Source organism: Schistocerca gregaria, chromosome X (assembly GCF_023897955.1).
Source record: "Schistocerca gregaria isolate iqSchGreg1 chromosome X, iqSchGreg1.2, whole genome shotgun sequence".
Lineage (NCBI taxonomy): Eukaryota > Metazoa > Arthropoda > Insecta > Orthoptera > Acrididae > Schistocerca > Schistocerca gregaria.
In genome coordinates this window covers 872,898,629-872,922,592 of record NC_064931.1, presented here as the reverse complement: position 1 = coordinate 872,922,592, position 23,964 = coordinate 872,898,629, and the positions used below count along the sequence as shown (strand labels likewise).

Genomic DNA, 23,964 nt, shown 5'->3' with positions numbered 1-23,964 from the left:
GTGAATGGATTGGGCAGGTTTTGCATCTTGGTCTGCCGCAAGGATATGTTCCTTATGGCAAGGGCTTGGGAGTGGTGATGGCATAGGGATGAAATTCGATGTTTTATAGGGTGGGTTGATGACAGAACACAACTTTAGAAAGGGTGGGAAGGATCTTGATTAGCATTTCAGGGCATGATGACAGACAACCCAAAGCCCTAGTGAAGACCATAGTTCAGTTGTTCCAGTACAAGGTGATAAAAGGTGACAATGGGAGCACTCCTTTGTAGCTGGTTCTTGGGGCTGGTCAGCTCACATTAAACCCACTAACCACCAACAGTATTTGTTTTTACGACTGCTATCCTTTTCACACAAAAAATGCTTCCCATATAGCCTAGCCACCTGTTGACTACATATCTGCAGTGATGAGAACTCCCATGTCCAGTATGCTGAAGGCCACACGAAGGCCTTCACAGACAGGCAATACCATCAAAACCTAGTCCAAAAGCAAATTTCTTGTGCCATATCCTCACAATGTCCCAATCCTCCCACCAACTACAAGAACCAACTACAAAGGAGTGTCTTCATCACCACCGAATATCATCCTGGACTGGAACAGGTGAGAAATGTCCTTTGCAAGGGTTCTGATTATTTGTCATCATGCCCTGAACTGAGGGACATTGTATCTAAGATCCTTCCCATCCCTCCTAAAGTGGTGATCCATTGCCCTCCCAACCTACACACCATCTGTATCTATTTTACTACTCTGCAAATCACACCTAAGTGCCTGCCAGAGGGTTCATCGAACTACCTTCATACTAATTCTCCATCATTCCATTCTTGAACAGCATGCAGAAGAAACAAAAACCTATATCTCTCTGTACAAGCTCTGATTTCCCTTATTTTATTACAATGATTGCTTCTCCCAATGTAGGGCACTGGTAACAAATTATTTTCACATTTGGAGGAGAAAGCTGGTGATTGGAATTTTTTGAGTAGGTCACACCACAATGAAAAATGCCTTTGTTTCACTAATTATCAACCCAAATCCTGTCTTGAGTCTGTGACACTTTCGCTGCTATTTCTCAATAGTACAAAACACGAAGCCCTTCTTTGAACTTGCTTGATGTGCTCCGTTAATCATCTCTGGTAGGGATCTCACACCACACACCAGCACTCCAGTCTCTTTAGCAGATCTGCTGCATCTTCTAAGTGTTCTGCGAGTAAAATGCAGTCTTCGATTCACATTCCCCACGACATTCTCTATATGTTCTTTCCAATTTAAATTGTTTGTAACTGCAATTCCTAGGTATTTAGTTGAATTTACAGACTTTACATTTGAATGATTTATCGTGTACCCGAAACTTAATGGATTCCTTTTAGTAATCTTGTGGATGATCTCACACTTTTCATTATCTAGGGTCAATTGACAATTTTCACATCATGCAGATATTTTATCTAAATCGTTTTGCATTTGGTTTTACTTTCTGATGATTTTACTAGATGATAAACAATAGCATCATCTGCAAATGACCCAAGACAGCTCCTCAGAGTGTCTCCTAAATCATTTATATAGGTAAGAAACAACAGAGGGCCTATAGTGGTACCCTGGGGAAGGCCAGAAATCACATTAGTTTTACTTGATGGCTTTCTGTCAATTACTATGAACTGTGAACTCTCTGACAGGAAATTGCGAATCCAGTTGCATAACTGAGGCAATATTCCATAAGCACACAATCTTACTACAAGCTGCCTGTGAGATACAGCGTCAACCTACACAACATCCTAGTCCATTTGTATGCCACTCCCAGTCCAACCCCCTTGCAAAAGGGATCATATCCCTCTGGCACACCAAGGTACAAGACCTGCCTAATCCGCCCACTCAGCACCTCCTACTCCAGTACTGCTGAAGGCTTATCTACCCTTATCAGAGGCCAGGCCACCAGTGAAAGCAGTCATATCATATACCAACTCTGCTGAGAATGCTGTGTGACGAAGCAAGCTGGGATCTCTTTACTTCCTCACTTGTTTTGCCATCAGTCTCCTCAAATTAACTTTATTTTAATTTTTGCATAATTACCATTAATGTGTTGTTGTTGTGGTCTTCAGTCCTGAGACTGGTTTGATTCAGCTCTCCATGCTGCTCTATCCTGTGCAAGCTTCTCCATCTCCCAGTACTTACTGCAACCACAATCCTTCTGAATCTGCTTAGTTTATTCATCTCTTGGTCTCCCTCTACAATTTTTATCTTCCACGCTGCCCTCCAATTCTAAATTTGTGATCCTTTGAATCCTCAGAACATGTCCTAGCAACCGGTCCCTTCTTCTTGTCAAGTTGTGCCACAAACTGCTCTTCTCCCCAATTCTATTCAATACCTCCTCATTAGTTATGTGATCTACCAATCTAATCTTCAGCATTCTTCTGTAGCACCACATTTCAAAAGCTTCTATTCTCTTCTTGTGAAACTATTTATCGTCCATTTTTCACTTCCATACATGGCTACACTTCATACAAATACTTTCAAAAGCGACTTCCTGACACTTAAATCTAAACTCGATGTGAACAAATTTTTCTTCTTCAGAAACGCTTTCCTTGCCATTGCCAGTCTACATTTTATATACTCTCTCCTTCCACCATCAGCAGTTATTTTGCTCCCCAAATAGCAAAACTCCTTTACTACTTTAAGTGTCTCATTTCCTAATCTAATTCCCTCAGCATCACCCGACTTAATTCGACTACATTCCATTATCCTCATTTTGCTTTTGTTGATGTTCATCTTATATCCTCCTTTCAAGACACTGTCCATCCCGTCAACTGCTCTTCCAAGTCCTTTGCTGTCTCTAATGTCATCAGCAAACCTCAAAGTTTTTATTTCTTCTCCATGGATGTTAATACCAACTCCGAATTTTTCTTTTGTTTCCTTTACTGCTTGTTCAATATACAGATTGAATAAAATCGGGGAGAGACTACAACCCTGTCTCACTACCTTCCCAACCATTGCTTCCCTTTCACGCCCCTCGACTCTTATAACTGCCATCTGCTTTCTGTACAAATTGAAATAGCCTTTCGCTCCCTGTATTTTACCCCTGCCACCTTTAGAATTTGAAAGAGAGTATTCCAGTTAGCATCGTCAAAAGCTTTCTCTAAGTCTACAAATCTTAGAAACGTAGGTTCGCCTTTCCTTAATCTTTCTTCTAAGATAAGTTGTAAGGTCAGTATTGCCTCACATGTTCCAATATTTCTACAGAATCCAAACTATCTTCCCCAAGGTCGGCTTCTACCAGTTTTTACAGTTGTCTGTAAATGTTGTCTACTCCTGGGGCCTTGTTTTGACTCAGGTCTTTCAGTACTCTGTCAAACTCTTCACGCAATATCGTATCTCCCCTTTCATCTTCATCTACATCCTCTTCCATTCCCATAATATTGTCCTGAAGTACATCGGCCTTGTATAGACCCTGAGTATACTCCTTCCACCTTTCTGCTTTCCCTTCTTTGATTAGATCTGCGTCTCCATCTGAGCTCGTGATATTCATAGAAGTTCTCTTTAATTTTCCTGTAGGCAGTATCTATCTTACCCCTAGTGAGATAAGCCTCTACATCCTTACATTTGTCCTCTAGCCATCCCTGCTTAGCCATTTTGCACTTCCTGTTGATCTCTTTTTTGAGATGTTTGTATTCTTTTTTGCCTGCTTCATTTACTGCATTTTTATATTTTCTCCTTTCATCAATTAAATTCAATATTTCTTCTGTTGCCAAAGGATTTCTACTGGCCCTCGTCTTTTTACCTACTTGATCCTCTGCTACCTTCACTATTTCATCTCTCAAAGGTACCTATTCTTATTCTACTGTATTTCTTTCCCCCATTCCTGTCAATTGTTCCCTTATGCTCTCCCTGAAACTCTGTACAACCTCTGGTTTAGTCAGTTTATCCAGGTCCTATCTCCTTAAATTCCCACCTTTTTGCAGTTTCTTCAGTTAATTATAACCTGGTTCCTAAATCTCTGTCTTACCATTATATAATTTATCTGATACTGTCTAGTATCTCCAGGATTCTTCCATGTATACAACCTTCTTTTATGATTCTTGAACCATGTGTTAGCTATGATTAAGTTATGCTCTGTGCAAAGTTCTACCAGACTGCTTCCTCTTCCATTTCTTACGCCCAATCCATATTCACCTACTATGTTTCCTTCTCTCTTCCTACTCTTGAATTCCAGTCACATATGACTATTAAATTTTCGCATCCCTTCACTACCTGAATAATTTCTTTTATCTCATCGTACATTTCATCAATTTCTTCATCATCTGCAGAGCTAGTTGGCATATAAACTTTTACTAATGTAGTAGGCGTGGGCTTCGTGTCTATCTAGGCCACAATAATACGTTCACTATGCTGTTTGTAGTACCTTACCCGCACTCCTATTTTTTATTCATTATTAAACCTACTCCTGCATTACCCTTATTTGATTTGTATTTATAACCCTGTATTCACTTGACCAAAAGTCTTGTTCTTCTTGCCACCGAACTTCACTAATTCCCACTATATCTAACTTTAACCTATCTATTTCCCTTTTTAAATTTTCTTACCTACCTGCCCGATTAAGGGAGCTGACACTCCACGCTCTGATCCATAGAACGCCAGTTTTTTCTCTCCTGATAATGACATCCTCTTGAGTAGTCCCTGCCCGGAGATCCGAATGGGGGACTATTTTACCCCCGGAATATTTTACCCAAGAGGATGCCATCATCATTTAACCATACAGTAAGGCTGCATGCCCTCGGGAAAAATTATGGCTGTAGTTTCCCCTTGCTTTCAGCCGCTCGCAGTACCAGCACAGCAAGGCCGCTTTGGTTAGTGTTACAAGGCCAGATCAGTCAATCATCCAGACTGTTGCCCCTGCAACTACTGAAAAGGCTGCTTCCCCTCCTCAGGAACCACATGTTTGTCCTGCCACTCAACAGATACCCCTCCGTTGTGGTTGCTCCTATGGTACAGCCATCTGTATCGCTGAGGCACGCAAGCCTCCCCACCAACGGCAAGGTCCATGGTTCATATGTACCTGAGTATAATCTGCATTTCAATAAAAGAGAAAGGTTGGCCCTCAGTCTTGAAGAATATACTGACAGGTCTAATTTTGTGCTTAGTTTTGTGTATGTCATCAATTTCCTCTATATTTTTTGACTAATCCCAGTTAATAGCTTTTTACAGGGTTAAATAAGTAATTGTTTCATTTAAATTGTATTGTTGACTACAAACAAATATAAACTCTGTACTAATTATAAACCTTTGCAGGAACAACCATTAGTATTCTTAAAGTATCTATTTGGCTCTATTCTAATATATGTTAGCAAAGCCAGCCCTTAATAAATTCCAAAGTAATGACCAGTTCTGTCAAAAGTATTGTTTGTATAACTATATCTGTTAATTTCATCATTTAAACAAATAATTCTCCTTAACCCTTGTAGTAGAAGAAACTGTTAAAAAGAAATAATTTTTCAATATATTCAGTTAATTGAATGAGTTATGTTTTAATTGTAATTTCTGTTACTTAAACATCAAACAATGTACAGTTTCAGTACCTATTATTGTGATGATATATGAACGCCCGATTTTTGGTCCCGAGATAATCGGTCCATGGCCTATTTTCAGACGAGGAACCTGTGCTGGTTAGAACAACAACAATGTATCAACTTAACTATGAAATAAGTGTAACACAAATAGGCTGTATGTTGTAACAATGACAGTGTCTGCTCAATGTATTTGAAAGACTGTGTGGTTAGCATTTTACTGCTCATAGATATTAAGCAGTAAACTATTGTAGCAGTATGCTGATGTTTGCCTGCAAACTATGAGTATTAATGAGGCTTATCAAAATTTGCTAATAGTTAACTGGCCATATTAACTGTGTAATATTGGGAGGGGGGGTTGTGAACAGTGAAAGTAAATAACTGTGAAACACAAATGTGTTGTACGCCCCCCCCCCCCCCCCATTTTTGAGCCAGTATAACAACGTAGTATGTAGACACTGAGGACTATCAACAAAGAAATAAAGCAGGTGAATGTCACAACTGTACAACTTTTTATGTTAGTGTGACTACCAAGCAGCTGCACACAAGGATGAATGGCCACTGCCAAACTGTTGCCAAGAACAGAGTTGACCACCTGTTGGCACTGGCACAACATGCACCTGCTGAATTTCATTGGCTGCTTCACAACCCAGGGCATCTGGATCCTAACCTCCACCACCTGTTTCTCTGAACTACACAGGTGGGAGTTATCCTTAAAACACATCTTCCACTCTCGTAATCATCCTGGCATTAATCTCTGGTAACCCACTGCCCCGCACCCTCCACCGAACAGTTTCCCCTTCCTTCATACTATCACTCCATCCAAATTCACGTTCTCATATCACCTGCAGCATGTGGTGCTCCCCAATGGCTACTACAATCATGCATCACATGCCTAGCCCCATATACCTGCCACCCCTCCCTCCTACATTCCTAGCTAGCAAACCTCCACATACCTGCTAGCCACACACCCCAATCCCTGTCCCTGTCTCCCACCTCTCTCTCCCTCTATCCAACCTGGCCGACACTATTCTCACCACAACCACTTCACCAGCCAAAATGCAGCATTGGCACAGTTAGTACAGCTGGCACCATGATGTAGGGGCACAGGTGTGTGTGTGTGTGTGTGTGTGTGTGTGTGTGTGTGTGTGTGTGTGTGTGTGTGTGTGAAAGGATTACTATGAAAGCTAGGAAGTGGAAGTATTCTTTCTTTTTTTATGTGGCAACTGACAACTCGGCAGTTCTGGTTTTTGGTGAGTGGTCTGTTTTAATTCAAAGGTATAATAAACAACATTTATATGCATTTATGTCAAGTTGTATGTCGAAATGAACGATTTTAACGAGATAGCTGAATAGCTCCCCCTCTGACTCCAGTCTCCCACACAGCAATGCCACATCATTATTTATTTTCACAGAGCTTTGTCTAGGTCCAAATCATGAGTTGTGTTTGTCAAGGGATATCAAGTGTGGAGTCTAGGCAATAGGGCACTGACACAATCCACAAACAGCAGCTAGTTCTAACCTTGTGTGTTCAGTAGTCAGTGTGAAGTACATTAGTACTGACTGCTTGTATTTCAGTGATCACTCTGACTCCTAATTTAAAATTCTTTATCAACTGATTAATGCTGAAAAATGATTACTCAGGGTGCATATGTGGGGGGGAAACAGATTTCCCGGTTAAAAATACACTTTCTCCCGGCTGAAAATACACTTTTTCCGTGTTAAGTGACAGTATACTCTTCTCGGTACTGTAAAACTCATCAATTCTTTGAATGTTTATGTTTTTATCTACCGACGTTCTGAAAGACCTTTGACGTGCAGCAACATGTACGCTGCATATTTCCGTATTACGAAGGTATAAATTTGAATTCCACCAAACACCGCATGTCACATTCCGAAGCATTGCAATCGAGTTTGCGAGGCGCTTTTGTAAGCCAGTCATAGCTCATTGTCAAGTGATCTCGCCAGATGATTACAGTGTGGACACGTGATATAGTAAGCCAATAGCAAGATCACTCTTTAGTAGCGCGAACACACAAATAAGAAAAGTTCATGGTTTAAATTAATATACATAGCATTCACATATAATATTGGTTTCTAAGATTAATAAGCTGGGAGAGAAGCTAAGCTTCCACATATAATGTTGATCTTTTTCGTGCGTGTTACATTTTAAGATACATCACATAAATGTGCCAGTAAAATTTTTAATAACGACGTAAATGTTTGATCTTCTGGGCTCGAAATTCTTCTGAATGGTCGTCCTCAAAGAGGTGATTTTTAAATGAGAGTCGAACGTTTTGTGATTTAAGTAATTCATCGTACATTCTCGCACATAGCTCATCTTGCGTAAAAGGAAATTTGGTTTGAATGTAACACTTTTCAAACCACCATTTGCAATATTTTCCCGTGACCTGTTAGAAATAGGTTTGTTTCAGCAGTTGGAAGACAGCGCCAGATAATAGGCACCACCGCGCTTATGCAGCTACGATGGCGCAGGAAACCCATATGTTTGTACGTGTAAAACATTAAAAGATTTTACATTATGTCATAGAAGAAACAATATCAGAGGATACTTCAAGAGCATCGGAATTTTGTGAACCATGCTAAAATGCATAATTCAGCTTAAAATGCACATTCATATGTCCAGATTCGTATGTAAATTTTCTTGGAGTACTAGTACTGTATTATCTCATGTTTGGTTCTTTATTATGGCAAAATGCCATACGTGCACTTAAAAGGCAGCGGACAGTTGAAACTAGCCAATAGTGTGAAATTAAACACTTTGTTTCAAATAAAACAGAAAACATTAATGAAAGCCAAATCTCTTTAGCAAACCAACAAAAATAACTTCGTTGTTCTGCAAGGTGATTAATGCTTGACTGTCAGCAAGGTGGAAATAAAATCTAAAACTAATAACATATTTTAGCCTTCCATAATTATGCGAATGTATTTTAATTCATTTGATAACTCCGTTTGCTATCATTTAACTAAACTAAGAGGAAACAACAAAATCACTGAACGTAAACACAGGTCACGTGCAGACGATCCATTTCCCCATAACAACTGAGACTGTTCTGGGCATCAGTGCCAGATTTACTATATTTCCGAACCATGGCAATATTAAGTAGTGGCGCCCAGCCATACTTCTGTAACCAGAAGCGAAAGAAGGTACTACTTATATGTGACTCAACTGTGCATGCGCAAGAGACCGCACGCCACTGCTCAAACGAATCTAATTTAAACAGTTGTCACGTCACGGTCATCGACGGCAATTTGTTGTTAGGAAACATTGCATAGTCTTTCTAAAGCCACTGACACACTTTGCTGTTGGCAGATGCTTATATGAGCACTGTGTTTTATTGTTCTATTCGGCGCATTTCCTTTGCAACTTATGTTTTATTTTCATTTTTTTCCCCTCTCGTTCATGTTTTGTTGCTGCAGTATTATTCTGCAATAGCGGGATACAGTGATATCCTTTGTTAGAGTGTTGCTTCTTAGCAGTCAAAATAAAAAAAAATTAGCTGAAACTAATACAATGAAAAATTCCCAGAATTCTAAAAAATTCCCGGGTTTTTCCCGGTTTTCTCCCGAATGAAAAAATTCCCGGTTTTTTCCCAGATCTCCCGGTTGTCCCAGGTCGTATACACCCCGCTACAGTATGACTTTGGTCTCTTTGTATTATTGCTTCAGAATTGTATGTGCTAACAGCTTGGTGTAGTGTGCATTTCAATGACCATATTAAATTTGATTCTCTGCAGCATCGCAAAAAGTGGTTGAGATCATTTACTTCATTTCTTCTATTTAATAAATAAGTGACTGGTATAGATGAACAGACAATTTCTTGTAGATGCCTGGCCGCAAATACACTCCTGGAAATTGAAATAAGAACACCGTGATTTCATTGTCCCAGGAAGGGGAAACTTTATTGACACATTCCTGGGGTCAGATACATCACATGATCACACTGACAGAACCACAGGCACATAGACACAGGCAACAGAGCATGCACAATGTCGGTACTAGTACAGTGTATATCCACCTTTCGCAGCAATGCAGGCTGCTATTCTCCCATGGAGACGATCGTAGAGATGCTGGATGTAGTCCTGTGGAACGGCTTGCAATGCCATTTCCACCTGGCGCTTCAGTTGGACCAGCGTTCGTGCTGGACGTGCAGACCGCGTGAGACGACGCTTCATCCAGTCCCAAACATGCTCAATGGGGGACAGATCCGGAGATCTTGCTGGCCAGGGTAGTTGACTTACACCTTCTAGAGCACGTTGGGTGGCACGGGATACATGCGGACGTGCATTGTCCTGTTGGAACAGCAAGTTCCCTTGCCGGTTTAGGAATGGTAGAACGATGGGTTCAATGACGGTTTGGATGTACCGTGCACTATTCAGTGTTCCCTCGACGATCACCAGAGGTGTACGGCCAGTGTAGGAGATCGCTCCCCATACCATGATGCCGGGTGTTGGTCCTGTGTGCCTCGGTCGTATGCAGTCCTGATTGTGGCGCTCACCTGCACGGCGCCAAACACGCATACGACCATCATTGGCAGCAAGGCAGAAGCGACTCTCATCGCTGAAGACGACACGTCTCCATTTGTCCCTCCATTCACGCCTGTCGCGACACCACTGGAGGCGGGCTGCACGATGTTGGGGCGTGAGCGGAAGACGGCCTAACGGTGTGCGGGACTGTAGCCCAGCTTCATGGAGACGGTTGCGAATGGTCCTCGCCGATACCCCAGGAGCAACAGTGTCCCTAATTTGCTGGGAAGTGGCGGTGCGGTCCCCTACGGCACTACGTAGGATCCTACGGTCTTGGCGTGCATCTGTGCGTCGCTGCGGTCCGGTCCCAGGTCGACGGGCACGTGCACCTTCCGCCGACCACTGGCGACAACATCGATGTACTGTGGAGACCTCACACCCCACGTGTTGAGCAATTCGGCGGTACGTCCACCCGGCCTCCCGCATGCCCACTATACGCCCTCGCTCAAAGTCCGTCAACTGCACATACGGTTGACGTCCACGCTGTGGCGGCATGCTACCAGTGTTAAAGACTGCGATGGAGCTCCGTATGCCACGGCAAACTGGCTGACACTGACGGTGGCGATGCCCAAATGCTGCGCAGCTAGCGCCATTTGACGGCCAATACCGCGGTTCCTGGTGTGTCCGCTGTGCCATGCGTGTGATCATTGCTTGTACAGCCCTCTTGCAGTATCCGGAGCAAGTATGGTGGGTCTGACACACCGGTGTCAATGTGTTCTTTTTTCCATTTCCAGGAGTGTAATTCGTTAAAGCATGAATGTGTATGTGGTGTGGCACTTCTTTTCCTTAATGCAAAAGAAACTCATTTTAATCTTAAACAGTCCTAACAAAATTGACACTTTATTTATATCACAAATACAACAGAGTAATATGTACATCTTTTAATATATTTATGCAACGTACAAGTATTATTTGGTGTTCACAGGAGTGTCACATAATAACATCACATACGTATACTTTTATCCTATCACAAACTCAGTCACTGTCATTGAACTGAATGTTTTGGAATTATCATACCCCTAAAGAGATCAAATGAATTGTCACCTGGGTGTACACTGAAGCAATTTCCAAAATGGTTTCGAACAACAATAAAACCGTAGTCATCAATTCCCAGCACAGTAACATCATGACAGGCACCATCAGTATCAGTTACTGTAATTTTAGCATCACTGTGAAATAAGAACAGTTTATATTCAACTCTGGATTGGTGACTGTTTAGGTATAGAGTAATTTATTTTATACAGGGTCCCTATAGTGCACAAATTTACTAATTATGTAAAAATGGATAAATGGTGTTTTCACTTAATTCAAAAATATCATAACTGTACTATGTGTTGGCGCTTTCAAGTGATTCCAACAACCTCCTTAACTTGCATGCATAAGCAGACATCAGATTATTAAGAAAACTTAAAACTAGAGAAATGAAATACAATGAAAGATCATGAATAGTTAAACTTAATGTTTACGAGTGAGTACACAAAAATATTACATTCTGTAAGCAGATGCCAATATTTTATTATAATTTCTTACTTTCAGGAAGTATTTATAAAAATGTTAGCTGCAATAACAAACCTGTGAAGCCAGTATGTGTAGTACAAATCAAGGAACTCTGTAATATTGCCACTTTGTACTCTTTCCAGGAGTTCCTCCAGCCTATTAAAAACACCTGCTAAATACTTTTCTAGAGACAGCAACTGGATAGTCTCATTAGCACGCTGCTTGTATTCATTTATAAGAGCATTGATACAAGTTGTAGGAGCTTCATTATTGAGATTAATACCACAACCTAAAACAAATACAAATCAAATGTCATAAATGTTGATTAGTTTTAAGTGAGGTAGTCCTTTTAATGCAGAGATCTCTAGACAACAAAAGCTTCAGTATTGTATAATGTAGCCGTAGTTGTAATTCTGTGGAACTCATGGCCTAGTGCAAGTCCTTCTATTGGATGCTACTCTGGCATCTTTCATGTCCCTGAAATACCTCAGTAACTCTCCCAAGGAAAGGTGAGCTACAGTCAACATAGGCCCTCAACTCCTAGACTCCTGGCACACCTTCATATCATTGAGAGATGACTACCGACTTAAAGGTACACCGAAATATTATGTGGTCCAAAGAGGATTTGGTTCAATGCATTTTTGGTTTCCAGGCACGTGCCTTACAACTAAACCAGCAGGACCAACAGTATTGTATTATGCGCGGCATTAATTTAATTTACACTGTATAAGATGATGACAATACTTACACATTAAAACTTTCTGTTACTTTGCACCAAGTTTATTCACGAAGCAATAGTTTTTGGTCAACAAGCACGGCAGTGCCATAATAAAGCTATAATGCAGTAAGTTTGAAATGTTATGCAGAGAATTTAGGGTGCTTCCTAGATCATTCTTCTTTTAGGACAGATTTCAATGTTAGAAACTTTGTAAACATACTGTTGTAACCGCAGAAAAGCCAAGTCTAAATGCAGTTGTTCTCAGACGATACACCAGAAATCATACGGGGAGATAGAGTTAACAGGGGACGCCAGGCGTGTCAGAGGGGTCACAAAAGATAACGACGCAGCCAGATAGCCGAGGCGGCGGTCCAAGCAGCCAGGCAGCTGCGCGTGATAAGCAAGGAAGCAGACTCAGCTACTAAGATAAACAGGGCGCTCTGGGCAGGTCCCTTAATAAACAATAACTTGCAGTATCAACACTCTTGGCTAGAGGGAGAAGTCTGGGAGCGGAGAGAGAAAGAAAGAGGGCCCTAGGTGGGGACCGCACTACGTCATGAGGAGCCAATGAAGGGCTCAGGACGCAGTGCGTGACCATATAGGGAGAGGCCCCTCTACCCCTCCACCCAGCTTCTGAAGAAAAGTACTGAAGTTAATACTAAAACAATCCCTAATAAGGAAAAGTTGCACTCGACGCTACGTCATGCCAAGTGCTGGCGGGGTCGAAGGGGGAGAGCTAACAAAACTCGGAGGCACGCCGCTCCGGAGATCTCTCTCTCTCGGGTTTAGGCAGCGACGGTAGTCAGCGTGAGTAGCAGCCAACTTGGGCTGAGGGCGGGCTGCAGGCAGACAGTTGGAGATAGTCGCCGATGAGCGTTTAGGCAGCGACCGCGGGACTCTGACGTAGGGTGCTAGTGTGGGCAGCAAAGTGCTGGAAAGTTCTATCAGGCAGCCAGAACGGTGGAAGTCAGTCACCGTCTCTGTAATGGGCTTGGCTATTCTGTAGGTACAATCACTACGCAGTTAGGGTGATCTGTATTCTTTATGAATAAATTAGAACTTTTATAACGTCCATACGAGTTTACTTCTACCATCATCCTAGCCTTGTACCTTCACACCAGGGAATTTAACATCTTAGCCAGATCAAAAGTCTCCCTCTCAATTAGGTCAACCGGCTAATTCCCGTTTACGAACCGTGTCGCTCAATCCCTCGCAAAACCCACGCGTGGGACGCGACATAAATAAAAGTTTTGGTGTCAGGTGTGGGGTACCACAAAGGCATATAGGCAAAAAGGAGATAGGAGCCAGTAGATTTTGCTACAGCGACTGTGGCAATTAGCAGGAAGTCGTGGCGACTCGCAACTTTCAGCATTAGTAGCCCCACTACGACAGAGTCCAGAGAAGTAGTCCTCGCGGGTGCAGGGCAAATCAGGATAGCGGCAGCACGACGCGGAGCGACGAGGCACAGAGGTGCCTAAGCAGCCAGCGTTCGAGACCGGGGGTCCGGGCCGAGCAGCGGCAGCAGCCGTAGCAGCGGCAGCCGAGGCGAGCGACGGGGAAGGCACAGCCCAGCAGAGCGGCGGCCGACGCATCGCGGCAGCGCGGAACAGCGCGGGCAAGCGAGCGAGCGACTCTTAACCTAAGGGACATCCTAAGTGCCCTGTGGTTTCACAGGCCAAACCCAATTGTTATTCCTGTTTATCCTAATTGTATTTGTGTCTCTGATGGCCTAACGTTTTGTGTGTGTCCTATGTGTCACATGAGTGTTGTGTGCGTGTGTAGTGTGTCTGATTTTGCTCCAACAGTGGTCGTGAGTGTTTCCACTGGCGATTACTGCCGAAGCATGTCGGGCCATCGTGTGGTCCCCCTCCTGTGCTCCTGGGTACCCAGGTTTGCTATTAACCTGTTGTCTGACTGGGACGACAGTTCATAGAACTGCCGCGCCAGCAGTTTGAAGCGATCCCTAATCATGGGGATCCCTGTGACGTCATGCAGGTCCCTGGTGGGGAAGTCCCGCGGGAGGTGCATGGCAAGGCGCAGGACCTTACCTTGTAGGCCTTGTAACCGCTTGATATGGCAGTCGGCGGCATTTCCCCACACTACGGCCGCGTATTCCAGCACTGGCCTGATCAGTGCTAGATATAGCGTAATGCCGCAGTGTGTGGGAAGCGTGGACTGTGGATTTAGTACAGGGTAGAGTTCGCGTAAGCGTCCTAAGACTCTGCCCCTAACCTCTGTGACATGTGGTCCCCATGTGAGGTGCCGGTCTAAAGTCACGCCCAGATACTTAACAGTGCGAGACCATGGGATGGGGCCTCCCATGATCTGCACTGGTTGAAGATCTCTTGGTATCCGGCGACGTGTAATAATAATTGCCTGGCTTTTTGTGGCGTTAAATTTCAGGCGCCATTTTGTTGCCCAAGCTCCCAATACGTCGCACGCCTCTTGTAGGCGACGACGAAGGATATTAACCTTGAGGCATCGTGCGTAGAGGGCGGTGTCGTCAGCATATAGTGCTAGCGACACTCTCTGCGTCCTAGGTACATCTGACGTGTACAGGGTGTACAACAGGGGGCCAAGGACGGATCCCTGTGGTACTCCCGCACGAACAGGCCTATTAGTGCATAGAGAGCACAGAGACAGCGCGGAGCAGCGCGGCACAACGCGGGACAACGCGGATCAGCGGAACAGACGGCGCACCACAAGAGAAGCGGTACATATAAAATTATATTAAGAATTTTGTATCTTGTATTGTAAAGTGCTAACATAGTTAAGTTGGTAAGATGGCCCAAACTAACGAAGTTCCGTCATCCTCCAGTAGCGGTAAGATATCACTGAAAGAAGCCTTGTGTATAGTTCCAAAAGTGTTCGAAGGAAATAAGAGAGATCTTAGGGAGTTTATTGAAAATGTAGACGCTGCATTTGAACTTGTGAAACCGGAGGAACACGAAACGTTACTGAAGTTTGTTAAAGCCAAAATAACCGGAGAGGCCAGATCGAGGCTGCAAGTAAGGGAACGCACGGGGACATGGCAGGAAGTAAAACATGTTCTAGAGGAAAATTATGCGAGTAAGCGTACCATTGACTACTACGCGTGCAAGATATTTCAATCGAGACAGGGACAAGGAGAGCCAATTGCGACATGGGCAAGCCGAATAGATGAAATGCAAAGGGATTTCAGGGAAGCAGTAAGCAGAGTTACGGCTAGGGAGAACTTAAAGGGCGCAATAGAACTGGTTGATTCACTAGGAAGAGCATGCTTTATACAAGGGTTAAGCAATCATAGAATACAGACGATAGTAAGAAGTAGAGGCGATGAAATCACGCTAGCAGCGGCCGTGGAACTAGCATTGCAAGAAGAAAGTGCAATACTGTCAATGAAAGAGCGGGGACTAGCCCCAAGAGTAACTTTCAACCGGGGAAAGGAAACGGTGAAGAATACCAGAGATATTAGAGATTTGAAATGTTTCAATTGTGGATTGAGAGGGCACATGGCAAGCAAGTGTAGAAAGAATAGGCCAGAGGGAAGAGTACGGATAATGACGGGCAAAGAGTTTACGAATTTTTGTTACGGGTGCGACAAGCCAGGACATACAGACGCGGAATGCCGGGTAAGATTAAGAAAAATTCAGCCGATAGATACAAGAGACTTTAGAGAAAATCATAGGGAAGCTGATGGAGGGTTACGAGAGTGGAGGTGCCCACAATGTAATCTACCAGGGAACTGTGGAGTTCCGTGTACGAGGGTAAAAGACGTTGCTTGTTTCATGTGTAAGCGGCCGGGACATTACGCGAAAGATTGTCACGCAGGGCCCTGGCACGCATGGAGAAAAGGCAGGGTGCCAGTATCGAGCAAAACCGGTAAAGTGGTGCAGGGAAACTAAGAGGCGGCAAGGCCGCACAGTCGGGCCTTGTTGCGATAGGTAAACCCTCAGTTAGGGTAATCGACTGTGCATCAGAAAATGACGTTTTGGTTTTATACTGCATATAATTAAAAAGATATCTGAAGTTGCTAATAGACACTGGAGCACAGTTATGTCTGCTCAAGAGAACGAGTATTCCGATAAATAGTACACTTGCAATTAATGAAGCGGAAAGGCTTCGGCTAAAAGGTGTAACCAGTGAGGCCGTCAGCACAATAGGTACGGTACAGGTACACTTAAGTGTGGACGGTTCTGAGCAAGTAGGGCAAAAATTTCACGTGTACGGGAGAGGATTAGATATTCCGTACGACGGACTGATAGGCAGAAATTTCTTGACAGAGCATAGAGTTAAGTTAGACTATGCAGGTAAAATAGTGAGACTAAAAGGGCGAGATATACCCTTAGTAGTAGAGGAAGAGCCAAAGGGACATGAGAACGAACAAGATTCAGAAGTAGGCGGGGAAATAGGGCCCCGAGAGGAAAAAATAATGTTATTAAAGGTGGGAGGAAATGTAAAAAGGGGAATCGAAAAGGAAATGATTATTCCTAGGCAGGAGATTGCACAAGGGGTACATGTACCTGAAGCGTTAGTAAAAGTGCGAAATGGGAAATGCATAGTAAGTGCATTAAACTTGTCAGAAGACAGAGTGCAGTTAGGAAACGTCAGGTTAATGACGGAAGAATTAGAAAAAGTAGGGAAAATACGCGAAGTAAAATGTTGTACTAATGTCATAGGAAAGACAGAAAGTCGTACTAGTGTGTTGCGAAGGCAATTAAGAATGGATCATTTGAACGCTGAAGAGAAAAGCGCTCTAGCAGAGGTTTGCGCGGAATACGGAGATGTATTTCATCTACCAGGGGACAACCTGTCCTATACTTCCGCAGTGAAGCACAGAATACCGATTGCACCGGAACACGCGGGAAAGGTAGTAAACGCTAGACCGTACAGGATCCCGGAAGCGCAAAAGGAAGTGCTAAGGGAGCAAATAGAGCAGATGCTAAGAGATGACATAATTGTCGAGAGTAAGAGCGCTTGGAACGCACCGTTACTGTTAGTTCCAAAGAAGCTAGACGCTAGTGGCAAACAGAAATGGAGAATCGTAGTGGACTACAGACGATTAAATGATATCACTGCAGGCGATGCATTTCCACTACCGAATATCTCCGAGATACTGGATCAGTTAGGGCAAGCTAAGTACTTCTCGACGCTTGACCTCGCAAGCGGGTACCATCAAATATTGACGGACGAGAAGGACAGAGAGAAAACGGCATTTAGCTCAAACTATCAGCATTACGAATACAAACGAATGCCGATGGGACTGAAGGGAGCCCCAGGATGTTTTCAGAGACTGATGAATACAGTCTTGGCAGGTTTACAAGGAGTGAAATGCTTTGTATATCTAGACGACATAGTATGCTATGGGAAAAACCTGCAGGAGCATAACGAAAAGCTCCGGGAAATATTTGACAGGTTGCGAGAGCACAATTTGAAGCTGCAACCAGACAAGTGTGAATTCCTGAGGAAGGAAGTAATCTTCCTAGGTCATTGCATCACTGACAAAGGAATATCACCAGATATGGCGAAGGTGGAGAAGGTGAAGTTCTTCCCACAGCCAAAGACAACTAAGGAACTAAAAGGGTTTCTCGGATTGATAGGTTACTACCGCCGTTTCATTGCTAACTTCAGCAAGATTGCGAAACCTCTCCATGAGCTCTTAAAAAAGGGAGTAGAGTACCGATGGAGCGAACGTCAGAACAATGCGTTCGAAGAACTAAAAGAGAAATTAATAAACCCTCCGTTACTTCAGTACCCTGACTTTACGAAACCGTTCATCATTACAACGGATGCGAGTAACGCAGCCTTGGGTGCAGTGTTATCGCAAGGTAAGAAGATTGGCGAAGACTTGCCCATCGCATATGCATCCAGAGCATTGAACAAAGCCGAACTAAATTATAGCACAACGGAAAAAGAGTTGTTGGCTATAGTTTACGCAGTAAAACAGTTCAGACCATATGTATATGGCAGAAAGTTCACTGTAGTGACAGACCATAAGCCACTAACATGGATATTTAGTGTCAAAGATCCGAGTTCGAGACTCCTGAAGTGGAGACTGAAACTCGAGGAGTATGATTATGAAGTAATATACAAGCCAGGAAAGTTAAATAGTAATGCGGATGCGCTGAGTAGAATAAGGCATGAAGGGAAGGAAGAGATAGATGCGAAGCAGAAGGTGGAGACAGAGATCTCGGCAGCAAAAGCAAATGGGGAAGAAAGTTCCGTAAACGTGACGGATAGTGGTGAGGAAATTAGTCCCGAAGAAAAAGAAAATATACTAAAGGAAATGCATGACAATCCCTTGGGAGGTCACCAAGGAATGCACAGGACACTCGAAAGAATTAAAGCATACAAGCAGTGGCGCGGAATGAAGCGTGACATTGAAAATTACATTAGGAAATGCCCATCGTGTCAAAAGAATAAAAACACGCAAATGAAAACTAGGATGCCCTTAGAAATTACAGACACAGCAGAAACAGTATTCGTAAAGTGTGCGATGGATATAGTGGGTCCACTAGATGTATCTAATACAGGAAAAAGGTACATGTTAACATTCCAAGACGATCTGAGTAAATTTACCTTAGCAATCCCAATTGACAAACAAGATGCCGAAACAGTAGCTGAGGCATTTGTGGAAAACGTAGTATTAAGGTATGGAATTCCATCAGTATTATTAACAGATCAAGGGTCTAACTTTCTGAGTGATGTATTTAAAAGTGTATGTAAATTGTTGAATACTACAGCGTACCACCCTGAATCAAATGGTGCACTAGAAAGAAGTCATAGAACTATTGTAGAGTATCTCAGACACTTTGTAACAGGAGATCAAAGTTCTTGGGACAAATGGGTACCGTATGCAATTTTTGTGTTCAACACTACACCACACAGCAGCACAGGATACACACCATTTGAATTACTATACGGAAGAAAGGTTAACATACCAGGAGTACCGCAGCAAGAAACACAGCAGGTAAGTTACAATTATGAAATGTATGTAAATAAACTAAGAGCGAGAATGCAGGAAGCCCACAGAGTGGCCAGAGACTCGATTATAAGAAGTAAGAAAATCAGTAAGGAACAGTATGACATGAAACAAAATCCAAAAAACTTCAAGGTAGGAGATAAAGTATTACTGCACGATGAGTCGGTGAGACGGGGTAGATCTCGGAAATTAGATTCACAATGGAGAGGTCCATTTGAAGTAGTAAAAGTGGAAGGTCCTAACGTAGTAATAAAAGTTAAAAGAAATAAGGAAACAAAAGTACATGCCAACAGGCTGAAACAATTCTTTTAAATTTCAGGTATGGCACTCAAGTGGCAGGTCGTAAAATTCGTCATAGTGATAACAGCATACTACATCACTGCATCAGAGCATGCAACAAATGAGTACCAAGTGACGCCATTTCCGAGTTCATCAGGACTATATTACGATAATAGAGGACAGGTAGAAATATACAGTACCACATGGAGAATAGTCACATACGTAAATCTAGATATAATAACAGAAAGGTTTCAGAATGCAGAGAGGTATGGTAGGGCAGCGGTACAAAGGTGCCGAGAAACACTAACACAATTAAATGTAGGATTAATAGAATGCAGGGTACTAGACCAACAAGTAACCCATCATGTGGAAAAAATCACAGGATTGCAACTTTTAGTACAGCAGCTAACGAAACACGAGACCAGAAGGAAGAGAGGAGTATTCAACTTCGTCGGGCAGGTAAGTAAAATACTGTTCGGGACGTTGGACGAAGCAGATGCAGCATACTATAAGGAAAGAATAGACGCTATGGAGAAAAACTGAGAAGGGTTGTTGAGGCTAACAAAGGAACAGGTGGCAGTGGTAAGAGCCACATTGGCGGGAGTAAACAGGACGGTATATACACTAGAGTCAAATGAGCACGTTCTGAAGACAGGTATGCAAAGACTAGAACGATTCATGAAGGAATACGTGAAGGAAACCGATATAGGGTTTAAACGTGTAGCGTCCTTCGCCACAGTAACAGAGCAAGTATTACAACTATCGGCAGTGTTTGGTCAGATCGAAGAGGAATATGAACAAATGATAAATGCCATTGTAAATGCTCAGAAGGGAATACTACAGCCTCATATAATTAATCCAGTCCAAATTGTAAAATACCTAAGTTTAATACGGGAAGAACTAAAAGATGTAAAGTTTCCTGTTTCTCTTACGGAGTCCTCAGGTTATCTATTGTTAAGAATAATTGATTTAGATGTTTTCATCTCGGGTAGCATACTAGGATATGTAATTAATATTCCATTAATAAATAATAACAATTTCAATTTGTATAGAGTACTCCCACTACCAAAAGAAATTCCAAACATGAAAGGTAAATATGTGTACATACAGCCAGAGAAAGAATTCTTACTAATAGATGAATCCAAAAGGCAGTACGCGAAACTTTCTGCGGAGGAACTAAAATGCAAGGAGCTAAGTAAAAATAGGAGAGTGTGCAAACAAGCATTCGCCTTGCTGTCAACATTCGACCACGAAGAGTGCGAAGCCAAATTGTTGCAACCGGTAAGAGAAATTCCGGAAGATTGTGTGCGAAAAATAGTCGCACTAAATCAGAGCCTTTGGACTCATCTAAACAGTAACGAATGGCTATATGTAGCACCGAAGGAAGAAGGCTTAACAGTATTGTGTGGAAGGGAACCACCAAAGGACCTAGAAATAAAAGGGGTAGGAAAAATTAGTTTTTACAGTAAATGTAAGGGGTATGCACTAGAGTGTTCATACAAACAGATAGAGTGATCCAGAGCAATGTGACGAAGAAAGACATAGTTCCGCAGATCAATCTAGAATTCGATTGTTGCGTGGTAAACAAGGAAAAAAGGAATGTCTCAACGTTAGCATTAGATTTGCCATTGGACCAGGTAATAACACAGTTAGACGACTTGAAAGTCGCAGGAAAAAGACTGGATGATGTCCAGAAGATGGTAGAGAGACAAGAGGAGGAAATGAAGTACTCCAGGTACTTCACACATTACTCCATAACTGCGTATGTAGCCATATCAATAGTTATTCTAATCATAATAACATGCTGTTGTAAAAACTGTAAATGTTGTAAAGACTGTTTTAAAAGTATATGGAAATATTTTGAAGACAGTGATTGTTGTGGAAAAGTACGTATAAGAAATACCATAGTGAACCAATACCCAGAGACTAGTTCAGCTAGAAGACACAGTAATAAAGAAACTGAAGAGATAGTAATTTATGAAAGATGTGGAAAAGACCAAGGTGATACGGTCGCTTTCAGAAACAGACGTTAAATAACTGTATTTGAAATATGTAATTGAAATGTAACTGTATTTGAAATGTGTAATTGAAATGTAACTGTATTTGAAATGTAATTCTAATTGAAATGTGAATGTATGTATCAATGAAAGTGTCTTTTGATTTTAATGCAAATCCTTTTGACATAACTGAATGTTAGGCATGTATAATGTAATTGTATTATTGTGTGTTTAATGAATTTGACTTTACTAAATGAAAATGAAAAATATAACATATCAGATGCTAATGTAATAAACAAATCTGTAAAGCATGTAATGGAAAAAAAAAATAAAAAAAAATAAAAGAGTCACAATTGACGCTACTCTGAGGAGTAACGCCAATTTCCCTGGCGGGGGAGGTGTTGTAACCGCAGAAAAGCCAAGTCTAAATGCAGTTGTTCTCAGACGATACACCAGAAATCATACGGGGAGATAGAGTTAACAGGGGACGCCAGGCGTGTCAGAGGGGTCACAAAAGATAACGACGCAGCCAGATAGCCGAGGCGGCAGTCCAAGCGGCCAGGCAGCTGCGCGTGATAAGCAAGGAAGCAGACTCAGCTACTAAGATAAACAGGGCGCTCTGGGCAGGTCCCTTAATAAACAATAACTTGCAGTATCAACACTCTTGGCTAGAGGGAGAAGTCTGGGAGCGGAGAGAGAAAGAAAGAGGGCCCTAGGTGGGGACCGCACTACGTCATGAGGAGCCAATGAAGGGCTCAGGACGCAGTGCGTGACCATATAGGGAGAGGCCCCTCTACCCCTCCACCCAGCTTCTGAAGAAAAGTACTGAAGTTAATACTAAAACAATCCCTAATAAGGAAAAGTTGCACTCGACGCTACGTCATGCCAAGCGCTGGCAGGGTCGAAGGGGGAGAGCTAACAAAACTCGGAGGCACGCCGCTCCGGAGATCTCTCTCTCTCGGGTTTAGGCAGCGACGGTAGTCAGCGTGAGTAGCAGCCAACTTGGGCTGAGGGCGGGCTGCAGGCAGACAGTTGGAGATAGTCGCCGATGAGCGTTTAGGCAGCGACCGCGGGACTCTGACGTAGGGTGCTAGTGTGGGCAGCAAAGTGCTGGAAAGTTCTATCAGGCAGCCAGAACGGTGGAAGTCAGTCACCGTCTCTGTAATGGGCTTGGCTATTCTGTAGGTACAATCACTACGCAGTTAGGGTGATCTGTATTCTTTATGAATAAATTAGAACTTTTATAACGTCCATACGAGTTTACATCTACCAACATCCTAGCCTTGTACCTTCACACCAGGGAATTTAACATCTTAGCCAGATCAAAAGTCTCCCTCTCAATTAGGTCAACCGGCTAATTCCCGTTTACGAACTGTGTCGCTCAATCCCTCGCAAAACCCACGCTTGGGACGCGACAATACTTAATGATCAGTTGGGTAGGTATACAATGATTGGTCTACATCTAGAATCAAACTCTGACCAAACCATCTTGTTTAAGTGCCAACCCTCCACATTTCTTCCACTTCACAAAAAATTTCTGGTACTGCAACAAACATATACAGGGTGTTACAAAAAGGTACGGCCAAACTTTCAGGAAACATTTCTCACACACAAATAAAGAAAAGATGTTATGTGGACATGTGTCCGGAAATGCTTAATTTCCATGTTAGAGCTCATTTTAGTTTCGTCAGTATGTACTGTACATCCTCGATTCTGATGATCAAATTGTAAATTTTCACAATCGACACGTGTGGGCTGATGAGAATCTGCACGCAATTGTGCAATCACGTCATCAACACAGATTTTCTGTGAACGTTTGGGGAGGCATTGTTGCTGATGTCTCGATTGGGCCCCATGTTCTTCCACCTATGCTCAATGGAGCATGTTATCATGATTTCATATGGGATACTCTACCTGTGCTGCTAGAACATAAGTCTTTACAAGTACGACACGGCATGTGGTTCACGCACGATGGAGCTCCTGCACATTTCGGTCAAAGTGTTCGTATGCTTCTTGACAACAGATTCAGTGACCTACGGATTGGAAGAGGCAGACTAATTCCCTGGCCTCCACGCTCTCCTGACCTCAACCCTCTAGACTTTCACTTATGGGGGCATTTGAAACCTCTCGTCTACGCAACCCCGGGAACAAATGTAGAGACTCTTCGTGCTCGTATTGTGGACGGCTGTGATACAATACGCCATTCTCTAGGGCTGCATCAGTGCATCAGGGATTCCATGCGACAGAGGGTGGATGCACATATCCTCATTAACGGAGAACATTTTGAACATTTCCTGTAACAAAGTGTTTGAAGTCACGCTGGTACGTTCTGTTGCTGTATGTTTCCATTCCATGATTAATGTTATTGAAGAGAAGTAATAAAATGAGCTCTAACACGGAAAGTAAGCGTTTCTGGAC

General features: G+C 42.8%; 1 protein-coding gene across 10 annotated transcripts in view; it reads right to left on the bottom strand.

Annotated features, from left to right (window-relative positions):
• Positions 1–10,921: 10,921 nt before the first annotated feature.
• Positions 10,922–23,964, bottom strand: part of LOC126297613 (biotin--protein ligase) — a 429,285-nt gene continuing 416,242 nt past the window's right edge. For all 10 annotated transcript variants that reach the window (XM_049988622.1, XM_049988625.1, XM_049988619.1 and 7 more), the window contains 2 exons: positions 11,667–11,880; positions 10,922–11,263 (listed from right to left, as the gene is read on the bottom strand). In XM_049988622.1, coding sequence (XP_049844579.1) covers positions 11,080–11,263; positions 11,667–11,880 — 398 coding nt within the window. In that variant the 3' untranslated portion in view covers positions 10,922–11,079. The remainder of the gene's footprint in view (positions 11,264–11,666; positions 11,881–23,964) is intronic.